This window comes from Ambystoma mexicanum, chromosome 4q (assembly GCF_040938575.1).
Source record: "Ambystoma mexicanum isolate Mex_15411 chromosome 4q, UKY_AmexF1_1, whole genome shotgun sequence".
Taxonomy (NCBI): domain Eukaryota; kingdom Metazoa; phylum Chordata; class Amphibia; order Caudata; family Ambystomatidae; genus Ambystoma; species Ambystoma mexicanum.
The window spans coordinates 1077409697-1077435066 of record NC_090928.1 but is presented as its reverse complement, the minus strand read 5'-3'; the positions used below and the strand labels follow the sequence as shown (position 1 = coordinate 1077435066).

The 25370-nt window shown below is 45.9% G+C and overlaps 1 protein-coding gene across 1 annotated transcript in view; it reads left to right on the top strand.

Annotated features, from left to right (window-relative positions):
• Positions 1-25370, top strand: part of ALK (ALK receptor tyrosine kinase) — a 3554133-nt gene that overhangs the window by 3491735 nt on the left and 37028 nt on the right. Inside the window, exons 25-26 of the mRNA XM_069608653.1 lie at positions 4308-4400; positions 19703-19804. Coding sequence (XP_069464754.1) covers positions 4308-4400; positions 19703-19804 — 195 coding nt within the window. The remainder of the gene's footprint in view (positions 1-4307; positions 4401-19702; positions 19805-25370) is intronic.

The following is a 25370-nucleotide window of genomic DNA, read 5'->3' as shown; positions in this document are numbered from 1 at the left end:
GTCTTTAGGTGTTGCCTTTTATTTGTGTGAAGAGAGCCAATTGGTATCAGGTGTATGCACTTAGGATGAAGTGCCTAACCTTGCCTGACCCAATTAACGGGACATGTCTAGTACGATGTCAGAGAGTTGGTCTGGTTACTCTCAGTCACCCTCTTCCTCGGCCCAGTGTTTGTGTAAAAAGGGGATGGGGGGATTTGGGACTTTGGTAGATCCTAAAATATAGGATGGGGTAGGTGAATAAAAGAGGGGGAAACCGGCGTCTCACCATCGGCTATCTCACCCCCACTCCCTGAATACCTCTCACCCAGTTGATCCTCCTGCACTAGTTCAAACCCAGGAACTGGATACAAAAGTGATGGCTTTGTCCTGGCCACCTGTTTCTACCCAAAGTGGACATGTTAGCTGACATCTGTCAGTCAGCGTGTCCATGTTGAGAAAGAGGGGGCCATTTGAAAACCAGATGGCACTCCTCTCCTCTACCCAACATGGACACACTAGCTGACAGCTGGACTCCTCTCCTGTCAATCAACGAGTCTATGCTGTATTAGCACATAAACACAGATCGCTTTGTGCTGCTGAAGCGGCAGGCACGTGATTTAAAACATTACTCCCCATAGGCCAAATGCCTCAAACAACCACAATCATTGGTTTAAATGGCAGAAGGCCATTTAAAAGTAACACATTGTGCATTGCCCATTGCATCCAAGCATTGCCAGTTGCCATGCCAACCAGACACTGTGTTCCAAAACCCCATCTCTTTCTCTTTACTCAATAGCCATGGTTTCGGCCTTATGGTTTTCCTTTGCACCACTAAAATGTCGAAAATCAAAAAGGAGGTGTGATATCACATAATGGTCTTTCCCAGCAGCTGTCTAATACTGGATTCCAACAATATCCCAGGATTAGTTCTCTTGATTACAGTCAAGAGATCTTTTTGCTCTATGCAGCCAAACCTCTTCACCAAATAATAACACGTGTACCACTTCTGGAACCAGCTCTTCTCTCCACTCACTGCCTGCTCTGTTCCTCAAGACGAATCAAAAATCTGTTTCTGATGGATTGGTGTCAGGAAAGGTATCTCAGTGGGCTGAGCATCTACAGCAGAGGTCCATGTGCAGCCACTCATTGCAATCCCAAATGTTGTGACTCAGGCATTCATGCTTCTGAAATGGATGTCACCATTTATATGGACAGCAATAGCATCAATTATTTTAGTGATATGTGTGATGTCAAAGGAATTCCCAATATACATTCAAAAAAAGGTTATCTAATGGGGAAAAACTGTGGGGTGATGCCAGAGGAAGTGAGGGAAGAACCCGCGGCCTGGCTTCCATTCATTGTGACAATTTGCTGTTGCTGGACATCCAAGCTCTCTCTGCATCTCGTTTCTGGCATACGTTCTCACACCTCACCATGAACGACCAGATCGGAATACAGATGACGTGGGAAACGGAACAAAACACGTGATTTTGATAGAGTTGAAAATGTCACTGTCCAGGCATTTTTAGAGACAACTTCACAGAACGTCAGTAGAGCACACCGAGTGTTGGGAATAATCAGATGCCAGAAGGGTCCCTAACATTGACATCATCAGGGCACACAGCATGCACGTTTCCATCAGTGTGCAGCTATCTGCAGATTATGGAATCTCTCATCCTTTACTGCTCTGGGTTTTTGTGTAGCCACTTCCTGCCCGCTTGGAGTCACTTTTAGAAGGGCGCATAGAGGAAACTCAGGGAACTGCTATGGTCTTGCCGTAGTCCTAAGAGTCGATTTTAGTAGTCGCTGAGGAAGCCTAAGATTGTCATAAGGGTAGGCAAAACCCGACCTATGATTAGCCATGTAGCACGGCAGGTCGGGATGTGGGGCCAGACACCAGCATCACAGTTAGAAGAGACCAGTCGAGGCCGAGAGGGGAGTAGTAAGTAAAAGTAAGCCATAGGCTTGTATGCCTCCTAAACTTTTCAAATGTCTGTAGAATGAAATAAGCTATGTTTAGTTATGAAAACCTAGGGGGAAGTAAAATGGCTTTCAAAGATCCATGGCTGATGGATTTCAATGTAGGGCTGATAATTGACATTACTGGAAAGGCAAAAAACTCTGGGGCGCCTGGCCCAAATGGCTTGGCCATGTCGATCCTAAAATCCGACCCAGAAAATTGGGCAGTATTATTATGTTTCTTATTTGAAAAGGTGTGCCAGTATGGGGTGATACTACATTTTGGACTCAGTCTATACTGGTCCCTATGTTTAAAGCTTGAGACCGATCACTCCCCGAGAATTATCGGTTGCCATCTCTTCTTGATTCTACAGGAAAGACGTTTTCCTCCATGTGTACCGAGACATTTGCAATCATGGGTAGATGATAATAAATGATTACATCCTTTACAAACAGGTTTCCGGGCAGGGGACAGTACGAATCTAAACATTAGAATTTTGGATAAGCTGATCTCCAATGCAAATAGAAAGCAGAGTCCATCATTGTATATCACCTATGTGGATTTTAAGTCAGCATTTGACCTGGTAAATAGATACCGTCTGTGGGCAAAACTGAAAAAAATTGGGCTGTCCGCCTTGGCTTCTTCATGTGATTATATCCCTGCATAACAACACAACAGCAAAAATACGCTTAGGCAAAGAGAGCTTGCTATCAAGGGAAATTAAGATAAACAGAGGGGTTAACCAGGTGTGGATGTTTGCCCCTCTGCTTTTCCATTTATATTTGGCCGATTTGATTCTGGTCACCTAGATTAAATCTGTAAAAGATTGCAGCAATACTTTATGCGGGCAATTTAATATTATTCAGTTACAAAGTTGCTGGAATTAAGGGACTATTTGTTATGCCAAGGGAAATCTAGAGAAAACTAATGTTATGCTGGCTTCTACTAGGGACATTAAAAGAGTAGCCATGGAAATCCTTCTGAGGCTAATTCAATATACCTCCTCATATAAATATTTTGGACTGGAGTTGATGCATTCGGCAAGTTACAAAAACATTATAAAGATCAAAACAGCAAAGGCGAGACAGTTAACATTTCTTGTAAAGAGATTTGCAAGAGAAAGGGTCGGTTTCTCTATGAAGGGGATGCTAATGTTGTACAAACAGTGGTTTTGTCCCTCAATACTGTATGGTGTGGAGGCCTTGGAAATGGCAAACCTGGATTGGTTAAACCGTATCGAGGGCCATTTTGGGCACAATATGTTGGGGTTAGAGCAGTCAACCCCGATGGAGTACTCACGGTTGGAGCTCGGGCCTCCAGTCCATGAAGGCAATGATATTAAGACAGAGAGGCGAATTGTTACTTCAAATGAATACCATTTATAAGGAAAAGCGGCTGGCCGGGATGGTGATATATAGATCTGTTGTGTCACAGGAGGAGGATAGATATTCACAAATGATAATGAATATGTTCCACTCTTCGGGTTGGCTACATGATTTTAGTTAACAAAAACACATTATTTAGTATTGAAGAGAATTTTTGCGAAGAAGGTAGAACAGTGGGACTGGATTTGTAATTATGAACATCTGTCTTTACTTCAGGGTTATCCAGCAATATCCAACGTAACTCACAAATGTATGAGACCTCAGCTTTATTTGATATTCTCCCCTGATCCTGAGGTCCATAGGCTCAGGCTGTTGATGCGTATTAAGCAGCTACCAGTCCTTGCTATTATAGGAACAAGATTGAAATTGCAAGAGGAGTCCAGATTCTGTAGAATTTGTCAGATCACTGGGAATAAAGAAACCATTGAACATCTCTTTACAGAATGTCCTAGGTTGGGCCCTCTGTATATGATTTATTTTGGTCATCTGGTACGTATGTATGAAGCAATATAGAAACAGGAATTTTTGACCCACTGCCTTAACACCTATTCTGTTTCTGTACATATTGCAATATATCAAGTATGGCTCCATATCCGGAAGTTTATTTGATGGATTTCAAAAGATGTGATTGTGATGAAAACTGAAAAAATAATTGAGAAATTTAAGAGGAACATTTTAGAAATGTAGTTTAAGTTTGAGAAATTCAAGTCTGAATTTAAATCTTAAAATTGAATATGAATTTAAAGGTGAATAATTTAAAATACTATCTAGAGTTTTATGAAGAATTTTTTTTAAATGTTAGATTGATTGAAAATGTTAGTAATTAATTATTTTTTTATGAGCTATTGAATACGTGTTTCCCTTTCATTCTACCACTGTACGTTTTCCAAGCTCTTGCTGGGTTACGTGGGAGAAGGTGAAGCAAAGAAACACACAGGATACAGCTTGCCTCGGCCTTATGTGTTGCCTTCTCTCCCATGCAGAGACATTGCTGCCAGGAACTGCCTCCTCACATGTAAAGGCCCTGGACGGGTAGCGAAGATAGGAGATTTCGGAATGGCCCGGGATATCTACAGGTAACTGCAAAAAAGATTTTGGCTTCAAAGCTGAGTGGATGCTGTCACTGCCTGAAAACAAATGCAATTTGCCACTTTTTACATGCTCTATAAGGTGCAAGACTCTGCTCTAAAGTCACACACCTCAAAGTATACCGTAACATCATACAGAGACCCTTGAATCCAGATTCATGGCAGCTTTTAGCTCAGTAAATGTTTCATAAAATATATACCTTGCCATTTCATTTATTTTGGGGGTGCATGCTCACTGACATCTGAAGTCAAGCTTCAAAGCTTGACCAAACTTGATATCAAGCCCATCAAAGACCTCAAATGTTAAATGAGCCGTGATGTCACGCATGCAGCTTTTAGGGCTATCGCATATGGACACGAGTAACTATACATGAAAATCCCTCAGGAACTTGTGCATGGGGATACTCTTGTAGATATTTGTAATGTATAAATAGCGGCAACAAAACTGGCAACATCTACACTTGATCAAGATGAAACATTAGGGTTGAGGCCACCTGATCTCACATGTTATATGAAGGCTCTTATGTGTACTCAAATAGTTTCCAATGTAGTTAGGAAACCCTTCACCCCCTACTTCATGCAACCTCAATGGGGACCCTGTTCTCATTATTTCCACTGGTCGTCTCCATGAATATATTCCAAGCAATGAGCAGACTGCCTGCAGTGGAACTAGACTGCAATATAGAGGGTGTATTATCTACACATACCCACGCAGGTTGACCCCCTCCATGTCCTACATCTCTTTCTCTCTCTATTTGCGCATGAGCCTCTTCAGTCTCAACTCTTGATTTGCTCATTTCCCTGTCCCCTGTTTTTCATGGGTCTGTTGTCACGTGGTAGTTGGAAATCACCCCAGCGGCCCATGTTGAAGGGAATGTTGGTCATACCTGCTATGTGAGAAGTCCAGTGTGAGCCGTATCGCTTGTTTTCAACCTCCCGCCTCGAGCCTTCACTCTCAACTCTCACTGAGCCCAGACCATAGATTATTGATAATGAGGATAGGAGAAAGGAAGAAACTAATGTCCCCCTCAAAATACTGGTGAAGGAGATTTAGTCATTAGAGACCTGCCGCATCATGCAGTGCACACATGTTTGTGACCATATGAACACTTGATTGCACATTCATCAATGAGACTTTCACAATGACACTGTCACATGGAAGGGAGGAGAAGCAGAACTCCTCACTGAGTCATCACCATGTTTTTACCCTCGAGCGCGGCAAGGAAGGAGCTGAAACCTATGCTTACAAATGTGGATACAAGCATTGACCTGCTGAGGATCATAACATGAATTACCTGTATCATTTAAAAATCTGTATTCAGCTCATGAGAAATCCAACAATAAATCACAAAATATACATTTGTTAAAACACCCACAGAATGTAAAAAATATAAAACAAAATCCCGCCTCCGACAAAGCTTGATGAGCTCTCCAAGTGCTATTGCATCTAACTCCTAGAGCAGCTCAGGAGCCACATCTCTGTCCACAGGAAAACTCGAGCGTTGTTTCCAAAACCTACTCCGATGTTGTGCAGTCACAAAAAAAGCCAGTACATACATGGTGGATCTTAGAAAGACTAGGGCTTTGTTAACTTGACTGACACTCTTTGACCAGAACAAGGGCATAGAGGCTAAAACAAAAGCTGAAGGCCTTTAGCCCCAGCAGGCATGAGTTCACTCAGATTTTGTCTGAAGCCATTGCTCCCCCTTGAATCAAGTGTAGCATGGAAAGCCGACTAGGGCAGCTTTACCAAGTATTCCATCTTAAAGCTCTAAACGGCTCTGGTATAAGATGTATTGTCTACTTTGTTATGGAAGAAGAGAGTTGTCTCAATCTATGCGAGCCAGGTCATGGAATAGAGCCTCTCCAACTTCAGGATGTCCAAGGAAGCCTCTTTGCGCTAATTAGCAATTGGGTTCCCTCATAACCTTCCCCAAAGGACATGGTCATTTATTTCTAACTGATCAGTAATTGGGGGCAGTGGTAGTTGTGAGTCACCTCATCAAAGGTGGAGGGACCTTTGGGACTCCCAGAAACTGCCAATGGATCTCTTTTCTCGCTACACTCACTAAATAACACACTCTTCAGCATAACTGCCACAGACCTCCGCAGTCTAAGACTCTGCCACCACCTTGGCCTGGTAAGCATCCAGGGACTCCCCTGCTCTATTGCACAATATGTCCAACAGAAATGCAACACCTCCCCGGAAGCTGCTGCAAAAACATCTGGGAGGGCCAGTACTGATGAGGTATGCATCCAAGTTGTCACATTTCAGTGGATCTTCCAATGTGTTCACCAAGTTGTGTATTTCATGGAACATCTGGACTCCATCCCATCACCCAATACCATAGAGAGATTTTGAAACGCCTCTAGTAATAACCCTCTCCAGGGCATACAACAGAGCTACCATCACGGTTCCCATTGTAGTCTGCACCACATGTAGCCCACAGAGAACAGGACCATTGATCTAGTCCAACTAACCATGTAGATCGAGAATAAATAACAATAGGGCAAAGGCATCACCCTTTATCACCCTTTATCCAGATCCAGAGTTCAGCTTGATAGCTAGGATCTGAGGCTTGCCATGTCAGGTGCCCCACCACCCTTGCCACTGACACCGAGTATATTTGGCTGACATGAGATTGAGGAAAAAGCAATGCTGCCCAATTCACTTTCTTGGAGTCAAGGAGGGCGCTGGACAGAATGTTGCCTAAATGTATAAACTACCAAAGCCTTACTAGAAGGACCTTTCCCTGGGTCTTGACTTTGTGCCGAGTAGTGAGATGATATGATAACTGGCAGGATGTCAAGACTTGAGGTTTGCCTTGAGTATGAATACCTCTGTCCCTAAACAACCAACAGAAAGACACAAAACACTTGCTGTTTGAGGATTAGGGCCACAGGTGGCAGGAACACTATGTCCTCCTAGGGCTGCTGTGGAAGAAGGAGCAGGTTAGGTAAGTATGGTGCAAGTTCGTGATCAAAGGCATTAATAGAAAGAAATAGGCAGGACACCTTAACTGGGAGGAGGACTGGAGAGTGGTAGAAAATTCAGGAGTAAACCCTGTTCCCTCAGTGGATTCAAGTGGCAGCTGGCGGGAAGAACAACACGATGGACAGACAAGAAATGCACCCACTGGAAACACCTGAACCAGTGTAGAGAGTGGGGAAGTGCTTGAGTCCAGAGGTTGAAGCAGAACGGGATACCAATACGTCTGATGCCAGAAGGTAAGTCCAAATGCAGTCCGTGATAGCAGCTCCAAGGTCAAGCCAGAAAAAGCAGCAAGGTAGAGCGTGGAGCCGTTACGGATGAGGCAAAAGGGAACCCAATAAGCAAGGTCCGAGGTCAACATCCAGATAACAAGAGTCGAAGAAATCAGGAAACACCAAATGCTGGTCGGAACAGCTGAGAAGCACAGACCAACAGGAACACAGCTGTTTTATGCACAGCGTTGTGGGACCCGAATCACGTGATCCTGATGGCGTGCATCACGTGTCGGGTCTCGCACTTCCTGGTTTGCTGCAGGGCCATGCCACGTGATCCAGACAAGAGTGTCACGTGTGGTGATCCGTGGAACAAGGAAGTGATCACGGCTACTGAGTCTGGGGATGAGCCTGGGGGTGTTCAGGACGCCTTGTCACGTGCTTGCTGGCATGCAGAGGATCAGGAGACCGTATCGCCTGTCAGGCGCTGCAGCAACCGTCCCTTTAAGGGAACGCGTGGTCCACCATGTCTCGACAAATGCCATGGCAGGCACCATCTATGGTACAAGAATAGACGTGCCAGCTGCTGTGAGGTAATAGAACATTATTATTATTATTATTATTATTATTATTATTATTATTATTATTATTATTATTATTATTATTATTATAACGTTTACTCCTGATTGTAGCTCTGCACCATGAGAGGTGTGAACTTTGGGTATTACCTATATATGTTGGGGCATGCATGACACAAGATCCATCTTGTCCCCATTCTTAAAAATGGTACCTATCACAACCTGACTGGGAAATGGTAAAGTGAGCCCTTCTTCACTAAGGCATTCAGAACGTTACATAAGAGAGAGGCTCCTGAATCTTACAAGTGCTTAAACAAAGCAACCCCTACAATATCATGCCCATTACCTTATCACACTTATAGCACTCGCTATCACTATTGTGGTGAATGAAGGCATTGGTCAGATGTTATCTCTTCAGGCAGGGAAAGATCACAAGCTGACCCTTCTCTATTCTCTGATACTTTGGGCCTGTCTTCCTAGACATGGCCTAAATAAGTCACCCATGTAGCCTCTGCTATCTTGCTCTTCTTGATAGCAAGAACGGTCATGCTCCCCGTGTGAACTAGCCACCAGGAATCTCTGCTGTCCTTTGCAGTCACTGTGGCCTTCATTGCCCCCAATCTTCCCAAGTCATGGGAAGCGAATGGGACAAGTATGGGTGGTACCATTGGCTTTGCAGGCCTACATTCCTTGCCAAACAACCCTTTAATCCTAACCCTTAAATTGTGAGGGGGGTGCCATCAGAAGATGTAAAGACGCATTGTTGCAACTTACACATAGCTCCTCTTTCTGGTTCTGACTTAATTCTTCATGCACCGCTCCATAGAAGTGTTCTTCTGGTCTCATTAGATCATTCAGCGGTTTTCGACACAGTGAATCATTCTAAGCTTTTACTCTCTCCTTAAACACTTGGTATTTCTGACTCTCCTGTATTACCTCCACGTCCACTCTTCCTCGTCCCAGTACTTACTTCATGAGGCACCTGCCTCCGACACAGGACCTTCTTCTATTTCTTTAAATCTCTATAACTCCTCCCCCACATCCATGTCACTCAGTTTTAATTTTTCCTGCCTCCGGCAGGTTGGACTTTTTCTTCCCGGTGCGGGGCACCAGGGAGCACCGATTGCTGGCCCCCTCGGGGGGGCTGTGTGGCGGGGCCCTCGGCTCCCTCAGGTGCGGCGCTGCTCCTGGGCCCCCTGCGGGGCTTGGGGTCACAGTTGAGCTGGATTGCCTCGCTCGGTTCTTTGCTGGGCTCCGGACCGCAGCGTGAGCATTGTGTCCCGGGTCCTGCACGGCCCCGGGAAGGTAAGGAGAGGGGAGGACTGGGCTTGATGTTTTTCCTCTCTCCTCCTGTTTTGGCCGTCTTGATTCGACTTGGCAGTATGGGCTAGCTTTCCCTTTTGTTGTGAGGCCTCTCTGCTTCTTGTCGTGGGGTGACAGTGGCAGAGAGTCTTTGGGAGTGCGGGGGCTCTGTTCTGTCGCAGGCATGTCACATACCACCCGCTCCTCAGACACACACAGCACAGGATGCACCGGATGTTAGCTGCATTATCTGGGGGAAGGTAAGGAGAGGGGAGGACTGTGCTTGATATTTTTCCCCTCTCCTGCTGGTACGGCCATCTTGACTCCTTCAACATGCCGTTTTCCTCGTGCCTTGTGTGCACATCTTTATTGGAAATGATGGCAAGCACTTGGCAGTATGGGCTAAGCCTTCCTTTTTGTTGTGAGGCCTCTCTGCTTCTTGTCGTGGGGTGACTATGACAGAGTATTTGAAAGTGCAGGGGCTCTGTTCTGTCGCAGGCATGTCACATACCACCCGCTCCTCAGAGACACACGGCCCAGGATGCACCGGATGTTAGCTGCATTATCTGGGGGAAGGTAAGGAGAGGGGAGGACTGTGCTTGATGTTTTCCCCTCTCTTGCTGGTATGGCCATCTTGACTCCTTCGAAAGCACGTTACCTCGTGCTCTGTGTACACATCTTTATTGGAAATGATGGCAAGCACTTGGCAGTATGGGATAGCCTTCCCTTTTTGTTGTGAGGCCTCTCTGCTTCTTGTCGTGGGGTGTCTGTGACAGAGTATTTGAAAGTGTGGGGGCTCTGTACTGTCACAGGCATGTCACATACCACCCGCTCCTCAGACACACACAGCCCAGGATGCACCGGATGTTGGCTGCATTCCTTGCGTGCTGCCTGTGAATACGGTGCAGATTTGGACACGTTTGCAAGCAGCCGGAAGGGTCCCGGCCTGGCATAGTCTACACTTCGGGTTCGAGTATCAGCGGTGCTGACTCGGTCCTTCAACCTTCCTAGACCGACGCATTGGAACGATCTAGAGCATGGGGCTACCAGCTACTGGATACAGGGCTCAAGCCACCTCTCAGTCATGTGGGGTGTTAGTGGTGTGTTTGGGTCTGTGCTAGCTATGGACGCAGACTCCTTGTCCTGTCCTCTTCCTCTAAACTGCGCGAGAGAAAGTCAAAGGAGTTGATTTGCTTTTCCCTTGTCCGGCATGGGATTATGGAAAATGCATCATGGAAGTAACGGCCATGCAGGGGGTTCCCAGTGTCTCTTCTTTTAGGGCCTAGGTCCTCCGGTGCCGACGTGTTGCTTTCACGCCTCCTCTCAGACTTGTGGGAAGTGATAGGGCACATGGTGGCACATGTCTGTGCTTAGAGGGGTTCTCAGAGCCCCTGGTGCCGGTGGAGGGGGATGTCACTTCAGTGGGTTTTCCAGTATAGGCATACCTCAGGTAGGGGGTTGCCTTTGATGTCGGCTATCCGGGATGGATTGCTTTGCCCCGCTTTGTGACAGTACTCTGCCTTTTTGACGCCAGCCTGGTGGCTCCTCTGTCAGCTGAGGGGGCCATAGTCTGCTGGACTTCTGGGCTGTCCAGTATCTTCCTTTTGATAGGTCAGATCTTTTTGTGGGCTGACAAGCATGCTGTTATATTGTGGCGCAGGCCTGTTTCAACGTCCTGTGATTTCCCTCTGGTGCAAGTGCAGTGACTGGCGGTTTTCCCTGGCTCCTCGTCTCTATCTTCTCGGAGGTGTATGGGACCGGTGGGGTTCGGCTTCCTGGGTAATGGGCTCCTTCTGGAGGGGGTATCAGTTGCCGTTCCTGTCTCCTCCTGTCCAGGTTTGCATGGTTAGGAGTTTGGTACCCAGCTCACGGTCCAAGTAGTTGGCCATGGGATCCGTTGTCTCCGAACGGTTGTTGTGGGTTACCGTCTTGCCCGTTCCTCTCCCTGTTCAGGGTCAAGTTTTCTACTTGCGGGTGTTCCTGGTCCCTATGCCTTCTAGGATGTGTCACCTGCTTATGGGTCTCAAGACCCTGCACTGCTTGTCCGGACGTCTGGGGAGAGCGCACTCTGGATGTTGTGCAGGGGGGGCGCTTGCTGGCTGTTCTGGGCTGGGTTCTCAGAAGGCAGTATGTCTCGGCTCGCCTGTTGCTGAAGTTACGGGGCACGTGGCGTCTTGCATGTTTTTCAGTTCCTTGAGCCTGTCTTCGGTTACGTCTCCTGGTGTCTTATACTCTCTCCCACTGGCTCCCGACATCTCAGCTTTCGTAGTTTTGTTTTCAGTGTCCCCAGAGCTGCGAGTGTCCCTGCTATGGTGGCGGGGGGTTTCAGGTCTACAGGCTGAGGTGTGCATGGTCCTTCCTCCTGTGGCCTCTCCTACTACCAACACCAGCAGAAAGGGTCTACATTGGGGGTCCTCTCAGCTCAAGGGTTGTGAGATCTGGGGAGAGCCGGCGATCATCCAATTGGCAAGAGTTGTGCCATTGTCCAAGCTCTGGTGTACTTCGAGGAGTTGCTGGACGGTCGGCGGTTTTTGGTCCGATCGGACAATACGACGGCCTTGGCATATGTCAACTGCAAAAGGGGTTCCGGCCACTCCTTGAATGCTCTGGCAGCGCTGATAGGCACCTGGGAGGACTCTCATCTGGTGGCCTCACGTATCAGAAGGGTGGACAATGTTCAAGCGGATCTTCTCAGACGCCGGTTTTCACTCCTCTGCGGAACTGGTCCTGTTGGCCCAGGTCTTTGCGGTGACCTGTGTCAGATTAGGGTCCCTGGTTCTAGACCTGTTTGCATCCCCGGCCTCAGCAGAAGTTCCCCTCTTCTGCTCTAGGTTTCAGGCTGAGGGCATTGGGGATGGACGCCCTCTCTGTACAGTGGCTTTGGGGTTTTCCTTTATGCCTTTCCGCCTATTCCCCTTCTGCCCCGGGTGGTTTGGCGCATCAGAGTGTCCAGGGTGACTGTGTTGTTGTTAGCTCCGTTCTGGTCCCGCCGGAGTTGGCTCCCCTCTCTGTTGGAGCTTCGGTCCTAGGAACCTTGGCTGGTTCCGAGGTGGCCGTGTCCCCTTCAAGGGGATCTGCGGTTGGAATTCCACCAGATGCAATGGGCGGTGTGGCTATTGCTCAGTCTAGGTTGATATCTCAGGGGTTCTCAGATCCTGTAGTTGGGTCCAAATGGATGCTCTTAGACCCTCCACTCTGAAGGTGTTAGGCAGACACTGGGGCCATTTCCGAGACTGGTATGGGCGGTCTGGGATCCCTCCCCTGCGTTCTGGCCTCTGCTATCCTTCAGTTCCTCCAGGAGGGGTTTTGACAGGGGCCTGGCAGTTTTTCCAGGCTTCGCTCTCAGTAGGCCTCCATGAAATTACTTTTGGGGGACTCTGACGGTCACTTGGATGGGGAGGTGTTGGTGGGGAAATTGATCCAGGGTTTTTCTTCTTCCCGTCCTTGTGCTGATAAAGGGCTTTCCTCTTGGGATCTCCCTCTTGTATTACGGTTCCTTCACGGGCCTCCTTTTGAGCCCATTTCCGAGATTGATATCAAACATCTTACACTGAAATCTGCTTTTCGTATTGCCCTCACTTCTGCCCGTAGGCTTGGGGAGATTGGGGCTCTCTTATGTCACGCTCCTTTCCTGAGGGTACTGCCAGACTCGGTGGTGCCGGGGTGTGGTCCGATGTTTCTCCCTTCAGTTGTCTCTCGGTTTTCACACCTCTCAGGGTCTGGTTCTCCCTGACTTCTTTCATGATCCAAGAACGCCTGAGGAGGTGGCTCGGCTTAACATTGATGTCCGACGGGACGCGTTGGAGTATTTGGCTTGGTTTGCTTTTTCCACCAATCTGATAGTCTTCTGATTGCTTGTGGTCCGGCTGGGGCTGGGCATAACGCATCTGTGGTTTCCATTTTCCGGTGGTTCCGGGTTGTGATCTCTAGGGCCTATGTGGCTTCTGGCCTGCCTGTGCCTGCGCACAATCGGGGGCGGTCTGCCAGGGGTTTGGCGGCTTCCTGGGCCGATGCAAGGAGGGTTTTTCTCTGCAAGAGATTTGTATGGCTGCCGCCTTGGCTGGTCTAGGCATTTTCATCAACCGCTATGGGTTGAGTTTTTCCCACTCGGGGGTTGGTTCCTTCGTGGTTGGAGTTTTGTCTGTGGGGATGTGATTTAAGAGTTACTGTGGGTGTGTTTTGCTGCACTGTTTTTGGCTCTGTGTCTCATTGGGACCTTTTCCCCGTTGCTGCTTTGGTATACCTCATTAAGTAAGTACTGGGACGAGGAAGAGTGGACGTGGAGGTAATGCTCTGATTACTTACCGGTAATCTTCATTACTCCTAGTCCTACTCTTCCTCGTCACAGTACTGACGACCCTCCTCACCCTCCCTCCGGGGAAGGTCCCATGCTCCGGCTTGGTAATATGAAACTGAGTGACATGGATGTGGGGGAGGAGTTATAGAGATTTAAAGAAATAGAAGAAGGTCCTGTGTCGGAGGCAGGTGCCTCATGAAGTAAGTACTGTGACGAGGAAGAGTAGGACTAGGAGTAATGAAGATTGCCGGTAAGTAATCAGAGCATTTCTGATTCTGACCTTTTAGTTTTCTTTTACCTACAAAATGGCTCTTTTCATGTTTATTGGAAAAATGTTCCTTCTCTGTCTTGTGGAGTTCTTCAGGGAACTGAATTTGGGTCCTTTTCTTCTTACTTTATATACTATTACTTTAGCATCTTTGATGCTTTCTATTGGGTTTCATGTGGCACATGACGGCTTTTCATTTCTTTTCCTTGTGTTAGTGACTCCTTGTAGCTGCCTCTGCTCCGTTCCAGCTTTTTATTTTATATTTATAAAGCGCTCACACAGCCCGCAGGCATCGAGGCGCTGTTACAGGAATTGTTTGTTTTACTTAGTTGCGTAATTGTGTTTTTTTTTTTTTGTCTTAGTTACGTATTTATAACGCGCTTAAACACCCAGAGGTTTCTAAGCGCGGACCCGGTATCGAACCTGTTGTTGCTTTGTGTCGTCTTGCTTCCAAGACACGTACAGTGCTGCTGAGCTATCCTCCCGATAGCTCATGAGCTCCGTTCCAGCTCATACACTGTGTTCCAGCTCATGGGCTCCATTCCAGTGCTCTGTTCCAGCTCACGCACTCCGTTCCAGCTCATGTGCTTCGTTCCAGCTCATATGCTGCGTTCCAGCTCATTCGCTGTGTTCGAGCTTATGCGCTCCGTTCCAGCGCTGCACTGCGTTCCAGCTCATGCACTGCATTCCAGCTCATGCACCTAACGCCATTTTCTCATAGGCTCCCTGGGCATATCACTACTCTTGGTGTTACAGCTGGTTCAGGCATTGATGAAATAGAATACCTTTTGCACTGGACAGCTCCCCTGCCCTTTAGCTTCCAACTTAGCAGTTCTTTTTTTGAAGGGTCGGGGCTCATGGCTTAAATGAATGGAAATGACGACAAGGTGTAGTTTGGGCGGTAGATGGTTGGGCTCATTGCTTTAATATCCTTACCAAAGGGCCCCTGGATTATTACAAATAGCACACTCTCTGAACCCACTATGATGTCCAAAGGTTGGCCATTCCAAACCCCAATGGCTTCTCTTCTCAGCCAGAAGTTGGTGTGATGGCAATAATTTCCTCCCCTGTGATTTTGTCAACCACAACACTACTTGATTGGCCAAGGCTTCTGTTGTTCCTGATGCCATGTCTTCTGCCCTAGGATGTTAAGCAGAAACAGACTGTGAGTCGTGTTGCGGGTTACGTTTGCCCCAGCACTTCTTATTCCTTTGTCACTCAAAGATAATGGGTGACTGTTCCCAGACACCACAGCATCACCTCTTTGTTGAACCCAGAAATATAAGAGCGGGCCAGGAGCAAGACATCTTTCTGGTGGTAGAAGCTCCTGGCACAGAAACACCTCCTAGTGGTAGATGATTTCAATATCAAAATTAAGAGACCAGACAAACATAGACCAAGAAACAAGGATATCAGTGACACTCATGAAAGTGAGACACAGCAATTGTTATGTGACATAATGGAAGTATGGGACCGCTGGACTGTTTGGAAACTCTATAGCCAGTACTTGACAGACAAGCAAAAGGTCAGGTAAGCTGGTAGACATCTTAGAAGAATCTATACAGACACCCACTGGTTAGCCGCCGCGCTTGCTGACCAAGTCACCAGGCATCCTGCTGCCATGTGGGAACCAAAGCATGTGATGCGACCGCAGGCTCAATACCCATACCCACTAACAAAGTGAAAAACATTGCCAGGCTGCCACTGAATCCCAAGTGCTATAATGATCCTGATGTATAACAGTTATTCACATGCAAACAAAATACTTGCATACCAGCTTGACCTGGGAATGTCTGGGTACACCACTCTTTGCCTCCTAAAGGGGCAACCACCAACATCGAAGCCCCAGTCTTCTCCAAATAATTACCCCAAGTGAAAGAACTCACCAGGGTAGCTAGTGAAGGTGTCTTTGAGGATGTCCTCAAACCTTTACCAGAGGTAGGTGCAATTACCGTAAGTGTGTTCCTAATAGAAGCTACTAAGAAGCACAGCAGAGAGGCTTGCTAGAGTGCAGTGTCCAGCAGAAGAAATAGGGCTTTTGTAATGCCCTCGATTGCACAGGCAGGGTAAAAGCACAATGTGCATAGGAGGCAGGGTCATAGCTAAGAATTGGAGGAGGAGGGTCATAGTTCTCTATGTAAATTGCACAGTCTCTTTAAACAGAGCCTGGCCTGTTGTAGCACACGCTTCTCCCCACTTCAAGCGCACCTGCTGGTTGGTCGACATGCCGCCATTGACTGTGATGGGATCTCTGAAAGGGACTTTCCCGAGGTGTCATTTTCCCAAGCAATGATTATTTCCATTGGATCCCTTCTCGCTTAGCAGCCACAGCCACCCTTGCCTCCATTCCAACCAGCGCGCCATGCAGCACCAGTGCAGTGCCTCTTCACATATCTATCACGTACACTGCATTCTGGGAAATGTAGTGCAAGTGAGTACCAAAGAGGATACTGTGAGACAAAGAGAGTTGTGACGCTGCATTTTCTGGGACACAGTGTAAGTACCTGAGCATCAGTCACTGTGAGCGACATTACATTCTGGGAAATTGAGTGAATTTCCCAAAGAAATACAAAGAAACGTTTTCTGAAAAGAAATAGCACTTTGTCTTTGACCATAGCATTAAGAAATTCCATTCTGACAACTTAAAATAAAACTTGTAAATAGAATCTACACACTTTGCATCCGCTTCTTTCATCGAGTCACTGCGCGGTCTAGAGATTTGGGGGTAGGGTGCATTGTTTCTGGGTGTGGATTTTCCAAAGGCCCTATTTTAGACGTATATCACGACCGGACACGTGGCCTCACTGTTAAATCTTTTGAAGGTTATAGCGCAACATATTGTACTAGGGTACTGCTAGTGTGTACTCCCAAAACAGACTGTGAACAAGTGACTGATAGGGTTGTTACTCACTTCTAATTCTTCGTTCGAGCTTTGTGTTATATATATCTGGATTTCATCGCACCCTACATCTTTCCTTCACTAGGTCAAGCGCAAGCATTCTACCATAGTAGGATTCAGCAAGTTGTGAGCGGGCCCATTCGCCTGATATTTAGCATAATGTATGGGTCATTTGCGTAGCTGCGAACAGTGAAGGGGTTTTATCAATATTTAAGAAATACCTTACGCTCAGACCAGAATTCTCCTGGAGCATGAAACATTCTACGAACAAAATGGGAAAACATGGCCTCGAAGGAGGAAAGGAAAGGCCTCTTTCACAACAGAAAATACTCCCTTTGCAGTCTCATGGCAGCTTAGGGATGGTGCAATTGAAGCGGGCAGAAAAGCAGAACAGGGGAGAATGTGATAACCAATGCCTACAGATTGAGCTTTTGTGTAGGAATGGGAAAGGCACTTGCCAGGTACTGCCGTAGTGGAAGCAGTAGATCTAAATGAAGAGATCTTGGCCCTAAATCCACTTAAAGTAAAAAAAAGACTCGAACAATGGGACTGGATTAAAACGGTAGAAAAAGTAAGAGAAGACCCAACACAAAACATCTTCTTGAAAGGAGAAAAGTAACTCGGGTGTCTCTCCCGATATCTCCCAATAGGAAATTGCGTTCAGACGTCCTTAGAATGAGACTGAACCTTGTCCATTGTGGTGCTGTTCTAGTGAAACGTAACCAAGGAGCCATGGCAAAAAAACTATGCTCAGTCTGTGAAAACCCTGCCAAACAAACACTAAGACATATACTTATGGATTGTGAAGGCACGTGGCCACTACGATTCAGACTTTTTAGAGATCTCGTGCGGAGGGAGGAAGACATAGTTACAGACTTCCTCTGGGATAGAATTATCTCGGGCACCAATGCTGCATTGATGTTTGCAGCAACCCAGGTCATAATAGAAAGTGGCCTGACAATCTAATATAAAGTAAAGTAGAAGTATTTGTAAATCTGGAACTAGCAAAAATTAGGAACATTTGACAGGGTTGGTGGATATCAATGAAATACACATGCAAATTTTATAATTTTATTATTTTGTAAAGGCTTGTGCCAAAACAAATAAAAAAAAAAAAAAAAAAAGTATTTACTGGCCATTGATGTTAGCAGGTAAAAAATGGTGCGAGTACCTGGACTGTAAAAGCAGTGCCTGGCAAATGCCTAATACGTAAACACAAGCCAAAACTCTTGGCTTTGCCAATGCTTTTTTTAACAGGACTTCAGTGAAGGAAACGCAGAGTGCTATACATTGAGTGGCTAAAGGCAGAAATGGTTAAGACTGTTTTATTACACCAGTAGCGCATTTATGATTCCATTTATGTCCTTAACTCTGAGAAGACAGCTTTGAGAAAACACTGGCAGGCACTTCAAGTGCAAAGGTTGATGGTAAGGCTTGCTTAAAGCAAGCTCAAGGAGTTCTCATGAGAAGATGTTTTGGGCCAAGAGGGGCAGGAACTGGGTGAGAATGGCCATAGGGGTTAGCAAGCCCATGGCCAGTCAATGGGTGGGCAAAAAAGCAAACAACACCTACAAGCTTTGTGTCCCTCCTCATGGGACATTTCTCCCTAGCTGTACTCGAATGCAATATTTTTGGCTTAAAGGTGGTGCTATAGCACCACCCAATATGCTATACTAAAAATTAGGGGAGCCAGAGGTGATAGGGGGATGCGGGCCATCAGGCCCCTCAAAACGCAGGCTGGTACCAGCATATGCAGCCTGAGTGCTGAGCAATATGACTAGCTGGCGCACGCGTGCGGTGTGGTGATATGTTTTATATATGTATTTATTTATTTATTTAATTGGTTATTTATAACGCAACTAATACCGCACCTGAGTTCGGTGTGTTCCTCCATTCACACGTTTTGATTAAAGCTGCTACTTATGAAAGTGGGGATTAATGTAAGAGCAACATAAAGCTCAGTGATGAAGAACTACATGTACTTAACCTATATTCGCTTACAGAAATCCCATTGCGAAGACCTCGTTCTTTCCCTGGACCACGGGAAGATGTATAGATCTGCATTAGATTTCATAGCCCTCACTCATTCAATCCCAGTCCACAACTTTCCACTGGGTGCCTCCTCCTAGTAAAAACTCGACAGTCATTTCCCATTTCCTCAGTCCTGCATATCCTGCCTAAATTCAATCTACCCTCCGCTATGCCGCAGCTGCCTGTTAAACACTCCTTTCCTCCTCCTACAATACCGTACCCACTCCTTCTCTTACCTTGTCCTCTCCGCCTTGAACGTCCTCTTGTTCCATGTTGACCAGGTTGCCTCGCACACCAGCCTTAAGTTCCTTCTTGTAGCCCATCTTGGGGGGAAACCTTGAACATTGGAAGCTGCACTCTCTAGCTCTAACACTTTCTTCCCTAGTAACTCTTCTAGGTGCCCTATGAACATGCAGTCATTTCCCATGGAAAGCAATCCTTCATTGTGTTAGTTCTCCTATTGCAGGGCCCTCATATGTTCTCCATCTAAATCTGGATTTTACTCTAAGAGCAACTGTCTAATTACCTTGAACTCGAATTGTTATTATTCTGACAGTTTAGTACAGGCTAAGAACATATAATAAGCAATGTTGATTTATGACAATGTACAAGGCTGCTAATTCCACAATCCTCTTGCACCAAGTGCACTAATGTGAGGATCCTTGGCTTTCAGGATGAACACGCTGACTTTGCTCTTGTGTTTTCTTGCAGGGCCAGCTATTACCGGAAGGGGGGCTGTGCCATGCTTCCGGTCAAGTGGATGCCCCCAGAAGCTTTCATGGAAGGGATATTCACGTCCAAAACGGATACCTGGTAGGACACACTCATGTCTCTTATTGTGTCAGCTTGATTAGAACAAGGTAACGAGTTCTTGATAGTCCATGTAGATGTGTTTAATCTGAACCTATCACACGGATAGATATGTTGGTAGTGGGCTGCATTCCACAGTACTGGGTTACTGTGGACAACCGCCTAGTGGAGAGGTGCATGGGGGCTCTAATGATACCTTTGATTTGGAACAAATATGCATCAACAAAAAAAATAGGCTGGGCAGAGAATATCAGCTAATGCCATAGAATAAGAATGTGTGTGCCTAACGTGTCAATCGTAGGGCAACCTTGGGTAGTATGATGTCCTGTGCGCGAGGAAACAGAATGAGCTTAAAATAAACTCTCAAGAGCAGGGGATAAACAAAGCCCTTAGGTTCTGAATACCATATTGGGAGGGAAGGAACAGAAGAAGGCTTGTTGGTGGTTTCCAGGGTAGTTCCTTTAACGTCTGCCGACTACTCGAGCCAATGAAGCAGAAAGAGATCTGAGGTCAGTGTGACGAAAGGACTTTTGCAAGAGTACAGGGTGAGTAGTGGCTAAAACACATACTTAGCCCCACACATCTACAAGCCAACAGTGATCCCAGAAATCATTAAGGTAGAACAGGCATAGCTAAACCGGGGTTGGACTAGGTATCAAAAAGGCCCTGGAAATAATGTTCAAAGTGGCCCCATATTACACATGTTCAGCAAGCCCAACCCTTTTTCTATGGAAACATTTGGAAATAAAATAGGTTTCCACACGAAAGAGGCCAAGAGTGCAGAGGCCTGCCGGGAAATCTCCAGAGTTCCCTATAGGCCAGTCCACTCCTGCAGCTAAGTGATATACCTCATTCATCTTTTCTCTCAGAAGGGGTGTGAATGTGAGACAGTAGCAACCCAAACACAGTCCAAAATAAAGTGAATGTCCAAGCATGGTTCAGTAAAAATATATACTTTACTTACACAAATCAATGTCAACTCTTTACTATCAAATGCACTATAAAAGCCCAGCCGTGTAAAATGAAGACAGCGAAATGCAGAATGTAATGATGCAGCCCTCTGGATACTTAGCAGGGAGGAGAAACATGCAAGAAGTGCAAAAAGGAATTTGAAAAAGGATATGTCTTGCCCGAAACAGGTGCACAAGGGACTTAACCAGTCTCTGGAGCCCCAAACGGCTATCCAGGACGACAAGGGGACAAGGTCACTTCAAACTACCTGCTACCTAATTCCAATGCTAGGCGGTTTGGCAGAGTTGAACCAAGCTTTGTGGTGTTGAGGTTGCGGGCCGAACCAGGTTCGGGCACGGCAAGTCATATTGGTCCAAGCGGCGAGCTGGCATCGAGTTGGTTCGAAGTGGGTGCTCAGTGAGGTTCAAAGGTGGCAATCAAGCGAAGCAGTTCGGATGGCACACCAGGATAGGTGTGACTGTGAGTCAGCTTCAGACATTGGTAAGCTGTTTCAGGTTGATGAGTGACGCAATCCTCCAGCAGTTCGAGTCCAGGATGCAGAGTTTCCAAGCTGTGACCCTGATGGTTCGATTTGATGGTTGGAGTGTTGGCACATCAAAGTCGTCCCCACTAGCGGGCTGGCTGTTTGAGCTGAGCAGGTGACATGCTCTATCATGTATGATGCAGTGGCAAACCAGTTTAAAAGTGCAGCAGCAGCGGTTCAGCGTTCAAGTGAGTGCCAAAGCCGTTTGACAGTGAAAACCAGGCCATCGGTCACATGGCCTCCTCAGACCCCGTGTCTCCAGCCAGGCCTCCCCTTGAAGCAGGCCGCCCCCCTGCAATCCACATAAGTGTGTCTCCATTCAGCAGTCTTCCTGTGCCTTATCTGCCCGCCCCAGGCCCCTCCATCCCACCCACCCTCTCTCAAAGGCGGTTTGCGCCAGTGGATGCGCGCTGTCAGGGGCGCGAAAGGCCAAGGTGCCAAACTACATGTACACTTCAAAAGGTATCCCACGCCAAGGGGCCATCGGTCAAATGGCCTCCTCAGACCCTGTGTCTCCAGCCAGGCCTCCCCTTGAAGCAGGCCGCCCCCCCTAATACCACGACATGCATACGTCATTCATTCACAAACACACCCCTGATTCTAATATTTTATAAACCACTTGATATGTCTCATGAGAACATCTTTGTGCTTTGCAAGTCAACTCCTGAACGTGCTACCTGGCAACCACTGAGATCTACGCTAATCTGCTCGTCGTCGTGCTATCCGTGAACTTCTGTGACCGCTTAGAGCAAACCCATCAGTGGCTACCTGTGGCCACCCACCTATTCTCCTGCAACATACTGCTCTGCTTGCTGAATCCAACTGTTTGTTGGTCAAGGTAAGGCCATGTATCCTAGTCATATTTCGCAGATTTTTAAATTTCTATCTATTTGCGAGTAGAGTACACAATAGTGCTATGTTCATTGGTCTCATTGCTATTGACTTGAGTTTCCATTGCTATGCTATCAATAGATCTATTTATTTTCATCTGTGTCTATTGTCAATGAATTGCATCCTTCAGGGGTCCAGTCTATAATGTAAGCATGTTTCCTTCTCGTGCAAGACAGAACATCCAAGGGACGAGTCACATGTTCAGATTTTAGTCACATCATTTATACATTTCTGGAACTTATGCAAATACTAAGCCGCACATAATGAACTGGTATAGTTCGTGCGACCAAAACAAACCTTGCATTGATCATTGTATGACTCATTTACTTATGTATCAAATCTTTATTCTTGAAGATTGTATAATAATGTCGATATTTGCTTTTCAGATTTATCAACAATGCCTGCCTGTTCGATTAGCGGTTGCCCTTCGAAGACCCATGCGAAATCTGAAGGCACTACAATGCATGTATTCCCGAAAACTGTTAATCGAATAAGAGAATGGGTCAGACATTGCAGATATCCACTGGATGAGATGGAAAGTAGAGTCCAACAAGTCCTACAGGACAACAGGGGTGATTGATACCGCATCTGCAGCCGGCACTTTTCCTTGGACATGTACACAACATCTTGGGTAACAAAGAAGAATAAACGGCGAACGACATGGAAATTGCTCGAAAACGCTATTCCCACTCTATTCGTCCACATTCCGCCACCGGTGAGTCAAGTGTCCGGATTTAGCTTTAGGCCTTGCAGTAGTGTGTAGGTAGCTGAATGGATTAATTGATATTGTAGGTGTTCTATCCCTTGTAATAATTTCGATATTGATATGAGTGTATAGTTTTTTGAGTAATAACATTTATCAATATATTCTTTTTCGATTTCATAACCCACAAACGCAATGTATATATATATGGGAACAGGGAACTGTGCTGTATTGAGCATTTTTCAAGTATTCTGTCGCCTTACATGGCTATTTTTAATATTGGCATTTCTTATCAATCATTAATTTACCTTTACAACTTCTTGACTATCCCTTGAATCTGAAGCAAGAACATTCTACATCCTTGACGTGGTCACAGTTATCAACCACTTCTAGCGCGTACCAGGTAATCTTACTAGGCTAATCCTCTACAGACTTGTTTTATGCATGTCAAGTAATAGTTTTATTCTATCGTGTAATTATTTTACCAAATGTTTGGTTAGTGCTTTCCAATTGATATACACCTTAGTTATCGTCCACTGGTGTTTGTTTTCAGTTATAATTAGTGTTATCCATACTAATGCAAGTACTGTCTTTCAGGGAGATGCTGAAGCGTCCGCCACATCTACAATGTTTCTAGATGTTCTTCACTAGCAGGAGGTATGGATACTGACAGCTCCATCGAGCGTCATCATCAGAGCTGGAATTTTTGTCGTTTGATTGTTCTACACAATGTTTCATTCGTGGTTAGCCGTTGATATGTACCTGTCCTGTCGACCCCAGGTGTGTGTTATGTTTTCACTATTGTAATCCTCACTAATGCAAGTACTATGTTTCAGGAAGTTGATGGAGCGTCAACCCCTGCACTTGATGCAGAGCCTGACATTCAAGTAATTCCAGGGGAAGTGGAAGCGGGACCATGCGTATACGAATCGGCGCAACAGCTTTCGGAAGTGCGCACTACATTTGCAACATCCATAGATATTCTTCAGCAGCACGAGGTATGGATACTGACAGCTCCATCATGCGTGATCATATAACGTGATTCCATTTGCTATACTTTCTTCCCTATTAACGCAAGTGCTGTGTTTCAGGGAGACGACGGAGCTTCCACTACAATCACAACATCCCATTTAGATGATGCAGATGTAAATAAATCGGAGAAATAAGTCGATGAAATGTGATCATATTTAGATTTTCCTTGATTCTTTTAGACAATGCATCATTTGTGGTTATCTCTTTATATGTACCTGTGTGTTCGACCCCAAGTGTGTGTTATGTTTCCAATATTGAAAACCATACTAATGCAAGTGCTGTGTTTCAGGGAGACGACGGAGCTTCCACTACAATCACAACATCCCATTTTGATGATGCAGGTGTAAAGGAATCAGAGAAATAAGTCGATGAAATGTGATCATATTTGTATTTTCCTTGATTGTTTTAGACAATGCATCATTTGTGGTTATCTCTTTATATGTACCTGTGCCGTCGACCCCAAGTGTGTGTTATGTTTCCAATATTGAAAACCATACTAATGCAAGTAAAGTGTTTCAGGGAGATGCTGATGCCTCCTCTCCAATACAACCATTCATGGCAGTCCATGCAGAGCCAGAGGTATTGATACTGACAGCTCCATCAAAATAGATCATCACTGGTCGAATACCTGTCGTTTGATTGTTGCACACACTGTTTAAATCGTGTTTGGCTATTGAGATGTACCTGTGTGTTCGTCCTCACGTGTTTTATGCTATCAATATTTTGATACATAGTAATGAAAGTACTATGTTTCAGGGAGACGATGGAGCCTCATTCCGTGCTGTCTATGCGGATACAGAAAATATAGTCGTTGCAGCGCAAGAGGAAGGGAGGACATGCGGAAACGAATCGGAGCTACAGCGTGCAGATGTTGAAGGTCGAGTCAAAAAAGTTGTAAAGAAAAAAAAACAAAAAAAGGTTAGTTACAAACAGTTCATAACTTTAAAAAAATGTTTGTGCTGGGGACTATTTTATGTTGTTTTCCACGCAATTGGACTACACTTTATCTTGTGTTTAAACTGATCATCCCTTTTCCAATCTCTCCTCTAGCTACCCTTGGGTGTCAGAACTATACATACACAGACAGTGAAGTGAATGAGAGATGTTGCTTGCCAGACCATGTACACTATGGAGGAACTATTAATTGAGGCGAGGCGTGTTCAGGCTCGAGATGCTCATGTCCAATGGCCAGAACATGAATCAACTGTGTTTGGAGAATACAGCAAAGTTGCATTGGACCATTGCTACAGTGCGACCGCACCACCACAAGAAGATGATATTGAATGTATTGCAGATAGCTCTGAAGTAGTTGCAGATCAATTCACACAATCTGCACCCGCCAAAAAATTGCCACCCAAAAACCTGTCGACATTGTTTTGTTCTCCCATCAATGTTGAAGTAACAGATGTCGAAATGACAGAGAATGAACCAGCCACAGCATCCATAGA